Genomic DNA, 17,044 nt, shown 5'->3' on the forward strand with positions numbered 1-17,044 from the left:
ATTTGTACCAGTAGTGTGTGATGAATGAGGCAGATGATTACACATGCGTGAAACGCGTTACATTGCACCCGTTTCGTGTCAGTCATTGTGTAATCAAAGAGGCATTAATATTGATGCCGCTCAGCTAAGTCAATGAAATACAGGTGGTCGATAGAGTTCGAACGCCACTGCAGGTGGCCGAGAGTGTTCTAGATCCAAACGGTGGGAAGTGAGGGGTGAATATACACGACCTTCTAGAAAATGCCAATGTAAAATATGTTGGGGGTTAGATCACTTAGTGTGAGCGATAATAGTTATGTGCCTCCCCCTGACAGTGAATCCCGGATGTAAAGCAACCCAATACACACGCGAATCTGTGCTTTCCTGAGAAAGTGTCATGTTGGGCGAGGCTGGTATCCTATCTCGAGCGGTATGCATCCACCCACCTACCCCACCACCTACCGCACATTGCAGGTAGGCACAATGGCAGTGGACTTGGGGGTCAGTTAGACAACCAAAGCTCTCATACGTGTAACTGATGAAGAAGTGGTTGTGGGACTCCGCTGCTAGGAAGGGATCTGGATCATTGGTCCTGGATCGGTAGAGCTGGTAGACCCGATTGTCATGTCCTATAGCGAGGTATGATGACCGGTGGGAACGCCATTGATGGCATAGTGCTTGTCTACGTGAGACTATGTTGATGACGTCCAACGTCTCGTACTGCCAATGTCGTGTTCAAGGAAGGAAACTACCGTCCAAACTGAGTGGGCAGTCTGGTAACCGGACATCAGACCTATCGGACATACAACTTCTTTCTTCATGAGAAGAAGTAGCCCAATAATGTCGTGTTGTGGAGAAGTTGTTGATCCATACCGTGACATGTCATGTTTCCTTCCAACTTCTCAATGGTCATCAACCATCTATCAAACACTATCGAATGGCAATGTGTTGATTCCCACATCTCACTTTCGTAGCTCGGTAACTCAGCGGCTGGGCTCGACTGGAGCTCGGTCAGAATGGTAAAACATTTTGTATTATTTTGTGTAAGTGACTGAAAACACGGTTATATAGTGTCAATGATAATATCATAGATCAGTCGATTCTAATAGGTAAGTACAGACGAAAAAGAGACAAATGGTTGCGCAAATTTCACTGAATTGTTACCAGAATCACATGAGTTGTCCCCGCGTAGCTACACAGACTTTTTACAAAACACAATTACAATTAAGACAATTCAAAACAATACCTCACATGAACTAGCTAAAGTGGGCGAGACGCAAATACTCACCAACCAATCTTGCATCGATTACACAATGCGGGAAACGAAAATAATGTTCCCGCGGGTTTATGATGCATGGGAGATAACACCATGGACTCTAGCTTTCTCACAATGACCTGTCAGGAGTATTTCAATAAAGAGGCATAACGGACGATACTACATGTAATGTGACCACCATGGTAGTGGTCATTTACGTATGAAAACTTTAAACTGAACATGCTTTTGCTGGTTTGTTGTTTTACAGCGTACGCAATATTCCCGAAACACGCCGGCGGTCTGTGCACATACTCGAGTGAGAGAGCGACAATCCATTGATGAACATCATGAGAACAGATCTGTGCAATTGGAATACGATGGTACGTGTCAAGTATATCAGCGAGAATGACCATCCGATCCCGTTTGTCGCATCTTACGGTAAGCATGACATGCCGAAGATCAGTTCTAACCTGGATCTTCACGGGTCTAACCACCTGTACACTACCTGTACACTAGGTATCTGCGATAATGAGCGCTGCAAGAACTGCACCAGTTCCATATGCCTTGCACCATCACGAAGATGACCAGTCTTCAGTGTCTTTCCCTGACAGTTTCAGTCAGGTGTTAAACATACCGAAACATCAGTCTCACTAGCCGATTCAGACAGTGACTTACTGTTCAGCCGTTCTGAATTTTCTCGAGTAAAAGTGAAAATAGACACCACAGACAAGCTTCGTTACACTGAACTGAAATGTCTTGTTTCATAAGAAAATTGTAAGATAATGGTTAATAACACCGTCTTTCTCTACTTTATGCCGAGGTTCAGGCAGCATACCTTGACAATGGAATCACCCTGTTTGATGAGGTCGTAAAATGTTTCACAATGTACGTGTGTAACGCACAATGAGGTTGATGCGATATCAGCTCCGTACCAGACCGCCAAACCTTTCTAACGGCAGAGCCTCGTCTTGAGATCTCCACGATTTAAAGGTTTCCGTTGTCAGAGCTCACTATAGGACAGAGCACACTGTACGACGCGTTTGCTAGGATTAGAAGGAGCGTAGTGCTGCAATATACAAGTGCTTAGACTTATCAAATCATACTCAATAATATTTCTGCATCCAGTTACATTCTGGACTGGTTATCACACTAAGTTGTACAATAGGACGGAACCCAATAAACAGAAAACGAAACTGTAATTACAGTTTTGACGTGGAAAACAGTGACTGACCGAATATGATTGGGGCACTGAAACTCAATAAATCCCCAGTCGATCGTGACGGTTCGATGACAAGGACACCTTCAAGGACGCGCCTGACGAGTCGCTCAGTTTCAGTTACGAAATAACAACGTAACATTAATCAGTAGCACTGTCACACAAATTCTGCAACAGTTCAATAAATGTCATTGAGGTAGACGGCAATAAATACTCTGAACTCAACAATATTTGTATTGTTTAAATATTATTTGTTGTTTACGTGGGCGTGTGGCTTCTATACTGAATACACTTCTTCTTCACAAATAAACAAACATACGTTGTGAAGCTAGGAAATATGAGAGCGATATAGCACTCTTCGTCTCCGAAATCAGTATCTTCGTAGAAGTCAGCGGTCAGAAAAGGGGAAAAGACCTATCGTTCTCCGTGCTGTCTGTGTTGGTCGGGGTTTTCTCCCAGCCATGGCCAACGATGACGTGCACTACTACACACGCATGATCGGCAAGATATTACTAATGTGGTCGAGAAAGAAGAATATTACTAAACAAGTCCCTAACCTCATCATGGACAATGCAACAGAGTGTACAGGCATCAGGAACCTGCAGTCTGATGACATCACTGCTACGGGTGACCTTTTCTTCCAGGAGCTACAAAACCACAACTCTATGAAATTATAAAACCAAACAATATGACCCAGTCTGTATATGGCTGACAATAACATAAAAGGTCAAGGGCACGCCGCCTTAAGACTTCTACCAATAACACTGAAAGGTGTGTGAGTGTGTCGTTTAGTTTTGGCAAAGTCAAAGGTGACGGTGGCTGATCAAGCACATTCCGGGAAGTTGATTACACAATGCAATTTAGAAAGCGTAGTCCCAAATATGACATGTTATGTGGGAAGCTGAAAGCTAGCACATGAATCAATTCGTCGGGCAACATCGGAAACACGGATACATGGTCAAAGATTGTCTTAGAAAGTGTTTTTCACTGAAAATTATATTTGTGATTGATTTTGAGGATAACGGTGTCGGTGTCAGTTCATGACAATGTATCTTTATCTATATCTAAAACAAAGCAAAATGAATCTAAATTATATTTAATTATTCGTGAAACGGGAGTGTGAGCCTGATGTCAACATTGTTTTCTGTGTTTAATCCAGTGTAATTTTCAAAGGATAAGATATGACATTGTATCATTATTACGATGCATTGCATTGTTCAGTACGTCTTCACAATACTTTGTTACTTATATTGGTAAACACTAATTATTCATACCTACAACTGTATATTGCCTGGAGGTTGTTGTAACGGCAGCCCTTTGTAGCTCCATGTTTCTTACGAAAGAATGTCTGTTGTTCAGAGGTTTCCATATGTATGACGTGCTCACTGCATTGTGGCCTAGCTGCACTGAGCACAAAATGCAATTTTGCTTTGTGCTCTTGCGACGGATTCAAAGTATTTTCACACGCCAAAGGTGTAATCTCGGCCATGGCTGGTTTATAGAAAGGGAATATCTCGTGTTATGAGGGGTATTTGGGTAGGAAATTGGATCCGTCCCTGCTCTAATGTGTAAAATTTAATGTCAACTTCAGGACTATAGTAACACTGCTCGTAGGCATCTTTCACCCTTGTGAGACTTCCACATGAGTCAAATTAAATCATGAAATTCATAAGACACTTTGGCGTGCCCTGGTAAACGTGTTCAACCTATATAGTCATATATATTTTGTCAATTAAAGATTGGGTCATGTCACTATTTTATTGTTATTTATCACAGTTATTGCATCTTGACAATACAATGGATGAACAGTCTCGTGAACGTGCCACGTGCTTTCTGGTGGTGCTGCCTTCTCATATTTCAATGAAATGATTCCTGGCGTGTTTAGAATTAATGGTTCTAATAAATGTCCAGTTTTCTTTTGAGACAATCACTGACGCCGGGGCATGTGGTGGCATGGTGCAGTAACAGCTGCTTCAACTTCTCCCGCTCCTGGTTCAACCGCTGACGCTCCCTCAGGAGATGCACGCGCTGGGACTTCAGCTCCTCGGCTCGCTACAACACAATGGCATACGATGAAAAAAAACAGCCAGAGCTGTGTGGGGCAGGGTGTGGTTGACTGGTTTGATATGGTGGCACTGGTGTCAATACGAGAGTCAGGGTGATGACTGCATATGCGGCTGGATGAATACATTGAAGCCTGATTGTCTGGGTGGATGGATCACTGTATTGCTACCTAATTGTCTGGGTGGATGTGCGATGTTATTGGTGAATGAATGTGTGGGTGGATGGATGACGTTATTGGTGCTTAATTGTCTGGGTGGATGGATGACTGTATTGTTGCCTGAATGTCTGGGTGGATGGTTGTGACTGGTTGTGTGAACAGTTATAGATCGAATAACATGAATCCATATGTAGGTAGATGGACAGTAGAAGGCAATAAGAAGGCATTTTGTAGGCAGACGGTTTGTAGGAAATAGTGTGGATAAATGCGCAGATAGATAGGAGATTCTGTAGGGAAATGGGTAGATAGGTAGGAGATTCTGTAGGGAGATGGGCAGATAGGTAGGAGATTATGTAGGTGGACTGGAGGATCACTGCTTTAATAGAATAGGACTGATCTGTTCCTGAATGGCGTACAGGCAAATATTGCATGAGCTACAGGGCAAGTCTCACCCTTTCAAGACTGTTCAGCTGACTCTTCTTTTTCAGACGACTTTTCTTTGCGGCCAGTTTGTTGTTCTCCTTCCGTTGTTCTGCCCTTTGTTTGTCATCTTCCGTCAACTGCGACAACATGCAACACGTTAAACACAGGAGCACTGAGCAGCAGAACACAAAGATCACTCACACAAACACCACATTCTTGCCCCTCATCGTAGTCGACGTAAGACCCGGTAGTAACGTCGTTCGCCACCCTCATCACCCATCTGCTACAACATTACGACATTCCCAGGCTCTAGCAGTACATCCACCCTCATCACCGGCTCTAGCAGTACATCCACCCTCATCACCCATCTGATGCAACATTACGACATTCCCAGACTCTAGGAGTAAATCCACCCTCATCACCGGCTCTAGCAGTACATCCACCCTCATCACCTATTTGTTACAACATTACGACATCCCCAGACTCTAGCAGTACATCCACCCTCATCACCCATCTGTTGCAACATTACGACATTCCCAGGCTCTAGCAGTACATCCACCCTCATCACCTATTTGTTACAACATTACGACATTCCCAGGCTCTAGCAGTACATCCACCCTCATCACCCATCTGTTACAACATTACGACATTCCCAGACTCTAGCAGTACATCCACCCTCATCACCCATCTGTTGCAACATTACGACATTCCCAGACTCTAGCAGTACATCCACCCTCATCACCCATCTGTTACAACATTACGACATTCCCAGACTCTAGCAGTACATCCACCCTCATCACCCGTCTGTTGCAACATTACGACATTCCCAGACTCTAGCAGTACATCCTCCCTCATCACCCATCTGTTGCAACATTACGACATTCCCAGACTCTAGCAATACATCCACCTTCATCACCCATCTGTTACAACATTACGACATTCCCAGACTCTAGCAGTACATCCACCCTCATCACCCATCTGTTGCAACATTACGACATTCCCAGGCTCTAGCAGTACATCCACCCTAACGATCCCAGTAACCTAACTCTTTGTTGTGACATGTCTCGGTAAACTGTATAACGTGGGATCTTCATTGTGAGGGGCTACTACCTGGGCACTGCGGATTCCAATGTGGAATACACGTGCCGTCAAACACAACCACTAACACCATGTTTCTAAACTCAGTGTACGTTATATATGTGACACTGAATTATACATTCCTCTTACAACGTCAATAACAACAAATAACAATAAGTTATAACAAGTTTAGATATACACACATACCATATATACATTGGTTCGATTATAGAATCTCGCCACACACAAAGTAAATAGACCCGTGAAGGTCCCTGGGTAGAATAGTGCTTCAGCAACCCATGCTTGCCATAAAAGGCGACTATGCTTGTCGTAAGAGGCGACTAATTCGATCGGGTGGTCAGTTCCCAGTTGCACAGATCGATGCTCATGTTGTTGACCACTGGATTGTCTGGTCCAGATTCGATTATATACAAACCGCCGCCATATTGCTGGAATATTGCTGAGTGCGGCGTAAAACTAAACTCACTCACTCACTCACTCACACACTCACTGACAAAGTAAACAGGTTCATGAGAAACGGAAGGACTATTACACTATCTCTCTCCCTAGATGCTCAGTGTGACGGCCAGGATGTTATCTCCGGACCATTGCCCTTTGATCCCTTGATGAATATTGTTGGTGAACTTATAGCAGTTGATATATGCTTTACATGACAGTATCCCGTTGAGTATCAACACGTAGATGACTGTCAGCTTGATTTAATTGATGTCAGTTTTACTGGAACTGGGGCATATATCGATAACACGCTGATGGCTATAAATAGTGCTTACGTAAATTACAGATGAGTACAGTAAGCATGTAAGCGCACTGTGTACAGGGCAGTAAGTGCATGTATATATGTTGTTGAGAGCCGATATTGACATGGGTGTGTTCATGATGCTACAGTGACAAACTCCCGTATAAGCTCGGCGGAGCGGCGAAGGGTGTCCAGCGAGTTCATGATACTATATTGACACGCTCTTATAATATAGCTACATGCCCCGACAGAGCGGCGAAGGGTGTCTAGCGAGATCTGATACTATTGTGAGACACTCTGGTAAGCTACATGTCTCGGCAGATGGTGTCTAGCGAGTTCATGATACTATTGTGACGCGCTGTCATAAGCTACATGCCTCGACAGAGCGGCGAAGGGTGTCTAGCGAGTTAATTGATGCTATTGTGAGACGCTCTCATACATGTCTCGACAGAGCGTCGAAGGGTGTCTAGCGTGTTCCTGATGCTAGTGTGAGACGCTCTTATAAGCTACATGTCTCGAAAGATTGGCGAAGCGCGTCTAGAGATTTCTGCGATTTATGCATTTATACCTCTTAGGAATTGGAGATTAACAGCTTTTGTGTTAAAATCACTGAAAATTCTCATTTTATATCCCAGTTATATAGTACAATGTCAATGTCTTAAGTGGGTCATCTTGAAGTTAAAGGGCACAAAACTTACAGTTGCAGTATCTGGTTGGTTACCCGCCCCCTGTGCACGCTTATAGCTCATAATGTCATGCTCTTTTCTGATGACATGCCACCCCGGGTAGTATGCTACAGAAATTGCTTCATGAGACCACTGGGAGAACGGGGCAAATCACAACACTGCACACGACACTTCAGCTACAACTCGATTCGTTTTCAACTCGGCCATTGTTGATCCGCATTGATCAACATTGGGCAACGTAAAGGTCTGCGTGACCCAGTCCCCCGTGTACAATGTACAAATAGAATCTGAAGCTTCTGTGTCACTCCATACGCCTTTACCCTAACCCTGAGACAGGGGTTGACTTTTCCCCGCCCTGTCAAACCCCATCCTTACCTCGTACTCGGGTGTTTTTCTCCATAATTCTTCCGTGTCGTATCGACCGGCCCGTTGGTGTAATGATTTCACATCTATTCGCAGTTCATCCCCCGAACTTGTACTGAACTCCTCGAGATTAGGTAGGGACATGACGGTAACTCACTTGCCGGCCGGTATCCAGACGATTGAGGGCGACAGTTACTGCCAACAGCAAGTATATATACGCAAAACTGCAGATCGTGATGTGTTGCTAAAAATAGACTGTGATCCACACTAAATGGCCGAGGTCGCTGGAGTGAGTTGTCGGTGAAAATGTATACTTCCCGGCTGGGTGTTTACGATCGAACTACTCTCGTTGTGTCATAGAGGCGACAGCTAATATTGTCAGAGAAATAAAACTTTGAAATCCCCTTGCTTTTTTTTTTGTGAAGCAATAACATCGCCATTGTAATGAGAACATGTAACTACATATGTTATTGACACGCTAGCATTTGTAAACACAGTCAAATCCTATATATTTGAAACAACGATGTAGCCGAAATTTATTCTTTACTAGCGTCATAACGTTTCTTACCACAACACGTGGAGTGAGTGAGTGAGTTTAGTTTTACGCCACACTCAGCAATATTACAGCTATATGGCGGCGGTCTGTAAATAATCGAGTCTGGATCAGACAATCCAGTGATCAACAACATGAGCATCGATCTGCTCAACTGGGAACCGATGACATGTGTCAACCAAGTCAGCGAGCCTGACCACCCGATCCCGTTAGTCGCCTCGTACGACAAGCTGAGTCGCCTTTTATGGCAAGCATGGGTTGCTGAAGGTCTATTCTACCCAGGGACCTTCACGGGTCCACAACACGTGGAATTAGATATTTGATAAATTATATGATAAACTGTATCCTGCTTCCATTTGAAAACATTCTGAGTTGTATTACTGCTCCTAACTGCATATATTATCTGGGAGATGTCTAGTGGGACGTACAGGCCTCCATCAGCTAGCCTGTCCTAAATGTATAGGGTGACGTCCCTGGCTGACTGCTGCCACCGTACCATGACGTACATGTCGCTACTTACGCTACTTATAATATCTGTCACTGGATTGTCTAATCCAGAGTGCAGTTATCTTTAGGCGCAGTCATGCAGCTTAATTACATCTTGTACCGATAAAAACAAACAGACACCTGGGGAACACGCTCGAGTCCAATGGTCGGGGTACAGACTTCAGTACAGAGATTGATGTACAGATCTCGACACCGTACATGCCACTTGTGTAGGTTCCCCGGTGGGTAGTCGCATGTAATGTATAAGCATTCACTCTGACATATAAGATATAACAGTCATATTTACGGTAGAAATCGATCACATCCTATTAGGAATTAACAGCACTTTCATCAGACGCAGAGACATAGTCACCAGAGGTAAACAACATGTTTTTGTGTCATGACATGACACCGACCAACTTAACCGTTCTATTAATAGTAACAAGTCATGCGAATGCGCTGGCGTGTGTTGGTGGCGTTGTGCCTCGTTTGTCTGTGGCCGTCAGGGTGATATCGCTGTGTCAGACGAATGTGGAGTTGAATAGGTGGAATTACTTGAAAAGGTTGGATTGCCACAACACCAGGTAAAACAACAATAAAACCACATGACCCCACACTTACCTCTATTCTTTGAAATTTCACTAATGTGGGGACAGTTCAGGCGGGTTTCCACACAGCAACAATAGTTTAACACCCACGTGGTTGCTACCACACTGGACAATTAACTTCCCGATGTCGGTATTGCCTCGGAGTCAGCCTCAGGTAGAATTCCAGTCTATCTGACACCCTTTGCGATTGTGCAAGGCGGTGTATACTGATTCTAGTATTGAATTCTCGATATGTGCTGATTTGGAGGTGTAACTGTTTCGTTCCATATGGTATTGACAAAATGGTGATGACCTGAAGTGACCACGCGAGGAACACATTGTCACTGAGGTAAAATATCTGACGCCACATCGGCAAATTGTCGGATACCGTCCTACTTTTACATAATTACATTATACTCTCAACACAGTTCATGTCTCACTCACTCACTCTCTCTCTCTGTGTCTTTCTCTCTCCCCCCTCTCACTCTCTCTTTGTGTACGTTCTCTCACTAAATATGTAACATTAGAGACCTCGCCTGTATACCAAGCATGTCAAAATCTTTATTCACTTGCCATGTTCTTTTAGCATAGATTTACTAGGGAAGTACACGTTAAAACTATGTATCGGTCTCGTTTACTGCTGAAGACATTTTAATCAAGCCGTCTTACCGGACGTGAAGTGAACAGTGAAACTCAGAAGTATTGGGTGACGACGTTGCTGTTCCCTTCGTTGTCCCGACTCAACCACGAATAGTCCTTCATGCCATGTTGATTTATTTATCCCCCTCTCTCCCAGCAGGGCACCACGGCCGTGTTCGGTGGACAGTGATGTCCACGGATATGGATGGTATGGAGGTTCGATGGATCACAAAGTTTGGACTGAGTCCCGGATGTTGTTACTGTAGGAATACCCAGTGATATGTGCGTGAATGGCGCATGTAAGGTGTTCAGATAGTCACGCTAATCAGACAGTCACACAGCTCTGGCAGTCACACTGGTCCAACAATCACATAGATCTGACAGTCAGACTGATACAGATCTGACCGTCACACTAATCTAACGATCACATAGATTTAACGCACTAATCTAACGGTCACAGATCTAACAGTCACACAGATCCACCAGTCACACAGATCCACCAGTCCCACAGGTCTAACAGTCACACAGATCTGACAGTCACACTAATCCGACAGTCACACAGACTGGAAAGTGCCATATCTAAGAGTAACACTGATGTGACAGTCAGACAGATCGAACAGTCACACTGATCTGAAAATCACACATATCTGACAGTAACACTGATCTGACAATCACATACATTTAACTCGTTGATCTAACATAAACACTGATCTAAAAGTTACACAGATCTGACAGACACACAGATCTAACAATATCCTGATCTGACAGCCGCAAAAACCTGACAGTCAGACTAACCTGACAAACACACAGATCTGATCGTCACACTAATCTAGCAGTAACACGCTGATCTAACAATCACACAGATCTAACAGTCACATAGATTTAACACACTGATCTAATAGTCACAGATCTAACAGTCCCACAGATCTAACAGGTCACACTGATCTGACAGTCACGCATATCTGACAGTCACACAGATCGGAAAGTCCCACACATCTAAGAGCAACACCGATGTGACAGTCATACAGATCTAAGTCACACTGACGTGACAGTTACACAGATCTGACAGTCACACTGATCTGACAGTCACACAGATCTGAGTCACATTGATCTGACAGTCACACAGATCTAACAGTAACACTGATCTGACAAACATACAAATCTAACAGTTACACTAATCTAACAGTCACAAAAACCGGACTGTCACAAAATACCTGACAGTCACACGAACCTGACAAACACACAGATCTGACCGCACACTGATCTAACAGTTACATAGTTTTAACACACTGATCTAACAGTCACAGATCTAACAGTCACAGATGTACCAGTTCCCCAGATCTAACAGTCTAACAGATCTAATAGTCACACTGATGTGACAGTCACATAGATCTAACAGTAACTCTGGTGTGATAGTCACACAGATCTGACATGCACATAGATCTAACAGTAACACTAGTCGGACAGTCACACAGACCCGACAGTCACAAAGTCATACAGACATTAACACTAATCTGACAATCACATAGATTTAATGCACTGATCTAACTGTCCCACAGATCTGTCACTCACACAGATCTAACTGTCACATAGATCTGTCACTCACACGGATCTAACTGTCCCACAGATCTGTCACTCACACAGATATAACTGTCCAACAGATCTGTCACTCACGTAGATCTAACTGTCAAAGAGATCTGTCACTCAGGCACATCTAACTGTCCAACATATCTGTCACTCACACAGATCTAACTGTCCAACAGATCTGTCACTCACACAGATCTAACTGTCCCACAGATCTGCCACTTACACAGATCTAACTGTCCCACAGATCTGTCACTCACACAGATCTAACTGTCCCACAGATCTGTCACTCACACAGATCTAACTGTCCCACAGATCTGTCACGTAGATCTAACTGTCCAACAGATCTGTCACTCACACAGATCTAACTGTCCCACAGATCTGTCACTCACACAGATCTAACTGTCAAACAGATCTGTCACTCAGGCAGATCTAACTGTCCAACAGATCTGTCACTCACACAGATCTAACTGTCCCACAGATCTGTCACTCACACAGATCTAACTGTCCCACAGATCTGTCACTCACACAGATCTAACTGTCCCACAGATCTGTCACTCACACAGATATAACTGTCAAACAGATCTGTCATGTAGATCTAACTGTCACACAGATCTGTCACTCACACAGATCTAACTGTCCCACAGATCTGTCACTCACACAGATCTAACTGTCCCACAGATCTGTCACTCACACAGATCTAACTGTCCCACAGATCTGTCACTCAGGCAGATCTAACTGTCCCACAGATCTGTCTCTCACACAGATCTAACTGTCCCACAGATCTGTCACGTAGATCTAACTGTCCCACAGATCTGTCACTCACACAGATCTAACTGTCCCATAGATCTGTCACTCACGCAGATGTAACTGTCCCACAGATCTGTCACTCACACAGATCTAACTGTCCCACAGATCTGTCACTTACACAGATGTAACTGTTCCACAGATCTGTCACTCACACAGATCTAACTGTCCCACAGATCTGTCACTCACGGAGGTCTATAGTTGGATGGATCTGTAGGATCACGTCCAGGTTTAGGTATGGGCACAACTATAGCATCACGCCACGAGGAAGGGAATGTACGAGATATCCAAATTTCAATAGTGTCTCTAAACAGGAGTTAGGTAAGTGTTTCAGGAGCTGATAATGTATGTTATCAGCTCCTGTTGCAGTATCGTGAGCTTGTTCAAGGGCAGTGTGAAGCTCATGGATGGAAAAGATTTCGTTATAGTCTTCCCCATTATCAGAATGAAAATTAATTTGTTTCTTTTCCTGCAGTTTTTGGTATTTTTGAAATTGAGGAACGTAGTTTGATGAAGAAGAATGTTTAGCAAGTGTTTCACCCAGTTTATTTGCGATATCAGATTTATCGGTTAATACCTGATCTCCAGTTTTAAGATGATGTATGCTTGATTTGTTACCCTTACCTTTAATTCTCTGGATCATGTTCCATACTTTAGACATTGGCGTACGTGAATTGATTTTCGAAACGTAATTTTGCCACGACAGGCGGTTATTGTGCTTGAAGGTACGCCGTGCTTTAGCATTTAAGATTTTATATTTATTCAAATTATGTACCATTGGGTGGCGACGGAAATAGTGTTCAGCTTTTTTCCGTGCCTTTCGAGCTTGTTTGCAGTCATTATTAAACCACGGTTTACGGATGAGGGGATTGGTAGAGGAATACATTCATCGGCAATTTTGTTTAGCTCATCAGAGAATAATTGCACAGAATCAGGAGCACCAATAAAACGAGCAGGATTCAGTTTGTCAGTACATAGTAATTCAAATAAAGGCCAGTTAGCTTTGCTGAAGTTCCATCGTGATGATGGAGGAATATCAGCCGGGATTGATGGTTTAAGAATGGTTGGAAAATGATCGCTGCCGCACAGGTCACTATGGACAGACCATTCAAATTCATTTAACAGATCTGCATCAGTGAGGGACAAATCAAGAGATGAATATATATGCCTGTACCAGGATGCAAATATGATTTCGAAGTATCATTAAATATACACAGATCGTTGTTTGAAAGAAAATCTTCCAGTATCTTTCCAGTTTGGTTTGTGTCAGAACTGCCCCAAAGTGGATTATGACCGTTTAAGTCACCCATAATGATACATGGCTTCGGCAGTTGGTCATAGAGCGCCTGAAGATCAGTTTGGTGAAGATGAGTAGATGGTGGTATATATAGGGAGCATAATGTAAAAACAATGCTCAATGTCAATCTGACAGCAACGGTCTGAAGTGTTGTATTAAGAGGAACAGGGCTGTGAATGACACCCTGTCGCACCAAAATGGAAGATCCTCCAGTAGCTCTAAATCCTGGAGGAGAAAAGAATTTATATGAAGCATACTGCCGTATATCAAATTGATCTGTTGCTTTAAAATATGTTTCCTGTAAACAAAATGCCGATGGTTTGAAATCCAGTATTAGTAGTTGCAAATCATTAAAATTATTCTTCAGTCCTCTACAATTCCACTGAACAATTGATTTTGAACCTGTATGGGGAACCTGTATGGGGGACGACTGAGAGGAAGGCACCTCCAAGTGTTGGATGGTTCTGGTTCTTCTTGATTGCTTCTTTTCCATTTGCACATTTTTAGATGATTTATGTTGTATTTTCGATGAATCTGTGGTACATTCTGTTACAGACAAAGGATCAGCTGAAGTATTGGATTCGACCATGTGAGAGGTCTCATCTGTGTCACCTATTGTAAGTTGTTTGTGTACCCATGATATTGACGTTTGGCATGACGTAGATCTCATGGGAGGTTTAGAAGTAGTGGCACGTGATGAAACTGCATCAGAATATGACACTGATGAAGTGGTTGAAATGGCTACCAATTTTCTAGCTTCAGCATATGAAATATTGCTGGTGTATTTGATATTTTGGATTTTATTTTCAAGTTCATAAGAAGGGCAAGATTTGGATGAAGCCAAGTGATCACCATTGCAGTTGGCACACTTGATGACATTTGTGCACTCAGAGAGTTCATGTGCATCACCACAACGAGAACATATCGTCTTGTTACGACAAAACTTGGCCCCTTGACCAAACTTTTGGCATTTAAAGCATCGGAGTGGAGATGGTACATACACCTCAACTCCGATATTAAAGTATCCAGCTTTAACGTATTCTGGAAGGGAAGAAAGTGAAAACGTAAACAGGTAAGTGTTCAGCTTCATGATTGTGCCATCATCTTTTTTCTTAGTAAAACGCTTTACTCCGGTTACTCCCTGGCTTTTCAGTTCATTGACAATGTCATCCTCATTCATGTCACAAAAGCAACGTGCCCTGTCTCTGACTATACCTCTACAGGAATTCAGAGTTCTGTGCACTGAGACAACAACAGGTGTATTCACAAACTGTCCGTTTGTTGTCTCCGTGCACATTCCACTAGAAGCGAACCATTTCGGAGACGTGTAACGTCCTTCACTTCTCCACAGACACCTTGAATGCCTTTAGATATTGCAAAGGGGTTAAGTTTCAACGGGATATCGTTTGGAGATGAGATAACTATGAACCTCGGCCACGTGTCAACAATATCAGAAGATCCTTCATCAGACGATGTAGACTCCACATATCTACGTTTATGTTTGGATGAACCAGGTGGAATAGAAAGTGCCATGGTGTAGGAAAAGCGTTCGACATCCCTGCTCCCCACCCACCATGGAGTGTCAACGAGGACGGTGAAACAGCGGAAACCAGTCTGTACCACCAGGGCTACAGGGATGTTATACTCTAGCTAATAAAAACTTGAAAAGCTATGGAATCAAACAGAAGAATGCCAGGCTGGTTCGCCCTTGACACCTTTCTGGAGAAACACAGAATTCAGAGGTCTTTATTGCCAGATTGGCCCATGAGCCACCGCCTTCTGGCATAGGACTCTAGGCAAACTGAAGAGAACAGGTTATGGATGATATTCAGTCAAATCATTCAAAATAATTTTCACATTTGTCAATTTCAAGATGAATGTGTCCATGCTCAGTGCACGACGTGACCAGCCGATTGATAGAATCGGGCCGATTCTACCACCCGTCTAGGTGAAGTAAGGGCCAAAGTGGTGTGTTGGGCAAAAGGAACACGTCCCAGGCTCCCAGTGCCCTCAACCACCAGACTACCGTCCTCCACCGACACGGGACGCAACCCACGGCAAACAGGTTGCCCAATTTGGTCGCCTCTTACGACCAGCAATGGGGTGCTGTGGACACATTCTGCCCCGGGTCCACACGGGAGAAGAGCACTTAGCGTTACCCAGCACCCACCACGAGGAGGTGGCTCTGCACGGGTGCCTCAGTTCATAAGAAAAGATACCAATGTACTACATCAGAAAGCAAGTAATAGCAATTCGGATGGCCCAATCCGATACGTAATTTAGGTTGTAGATTCCCATACTCTCCTGTTTGTGTGGATGTATTTTGATTCATTTTGCATCATTATTAACGGAGTAACAGACACATTTTCAAATGTAATGAAATAACTGAAAATAATGCGACATTTTTGTTGAGTCATGGCATGTTTTGTGTATTTTGTGACGTCGGAAAAAGACGACAATGGTTTGTTGATTAGTATATATCTAACCTAATGTCCACTCAATGTATAAAAGATCTCGGCTTCTGTGTCAGAATTCAACACTTTCTAGACAAAACATAAAATGAATGGCTTTACCACGGAAATAGTGTCCTGCATATATCAACAATTAGCTGGTTTTACTACGTATCTTATTGTGAGCAACACGCGCACCTGTCTGGCATCAATTTAGCGTAAATTAAAATTTCATAACACCTGAATATTCATTGAATATTCATTTAGGATATACACTTTTCTTCATTTGATTATGAAATCATTTCACTTCATAAGTATGCAGTGAAAGGTACAAAGAGATCGCTTTTTCAGTATGGAACTATTAGAATATGAACGTAAGGTTTGTCCAAATTAAGACATGGCCTGGTTTATATATTTTTAAATTTGAATTGACTTTATTATCTAAAACAATGATAACGAATCATAAAACGATTTTGACAAACTCGCACCTGGTCAGTCAGTTTTCATAACTATTTTGTCTATAAAAAGGGCACAAACCAATGCAGTGAAGAAGACACGTCTTTTGAATATGTGTGCCTATACACTTCATACAATGTGCAAATCATTTTCATTAATATTATCAGTTTTGCTTACAAGGTTGAATTAAATCGCTGTTTATTAACCT

The 17,044-nt window shown here is 43.1% G+C and overlaps 1 protein-coding gene across 1 annotated transcript; it reads right to left on the reverse strand.

Moving 5' to 3' along the window:
• Positions 1-4,189: 4,189 nt before the first annotated feature.
• Positions 4,190-8,268, reverse strand: LOC137294718 (basic leucine zipper transcriptional factor ATF-like). Its single transcript, XM_067825797.1, has 3 exons — positions 7,990-8,268; positions 5,124-5,231; positions 4,190-4,502 (listed from the first exon to the last, which is right to left on the reverse strand). Exons 1-3 carry the CDS (start codon positions 8,119-8,121, stop codon positions 4,347-4,349), a joined length of 396 nt encoding a protein of 131 aa, XP_067681898.1. The 5' UTR covers positions 8,122-8,268; the 3' UTR covers positions 4,190-4,346.
• Between the last annotated feature and the right edge of the window lie 8,776 nt (positions 8,269-17,044).

Source organism: Haliotis asinina, chromosome 8 (assembly GCF_037392515.1).
Source record: "Haliotis asinina isolate JCU_RB_2024 chromosome 8, JCU_Hal_asi_v2, whole genome shotgun sequence".
Lineage (NCBI taxonomy): Eukaryota > Metazoa > Mollusca > Gastropoda > Lepetellida > Haliotidae > Haliotis > Haliotis asinina.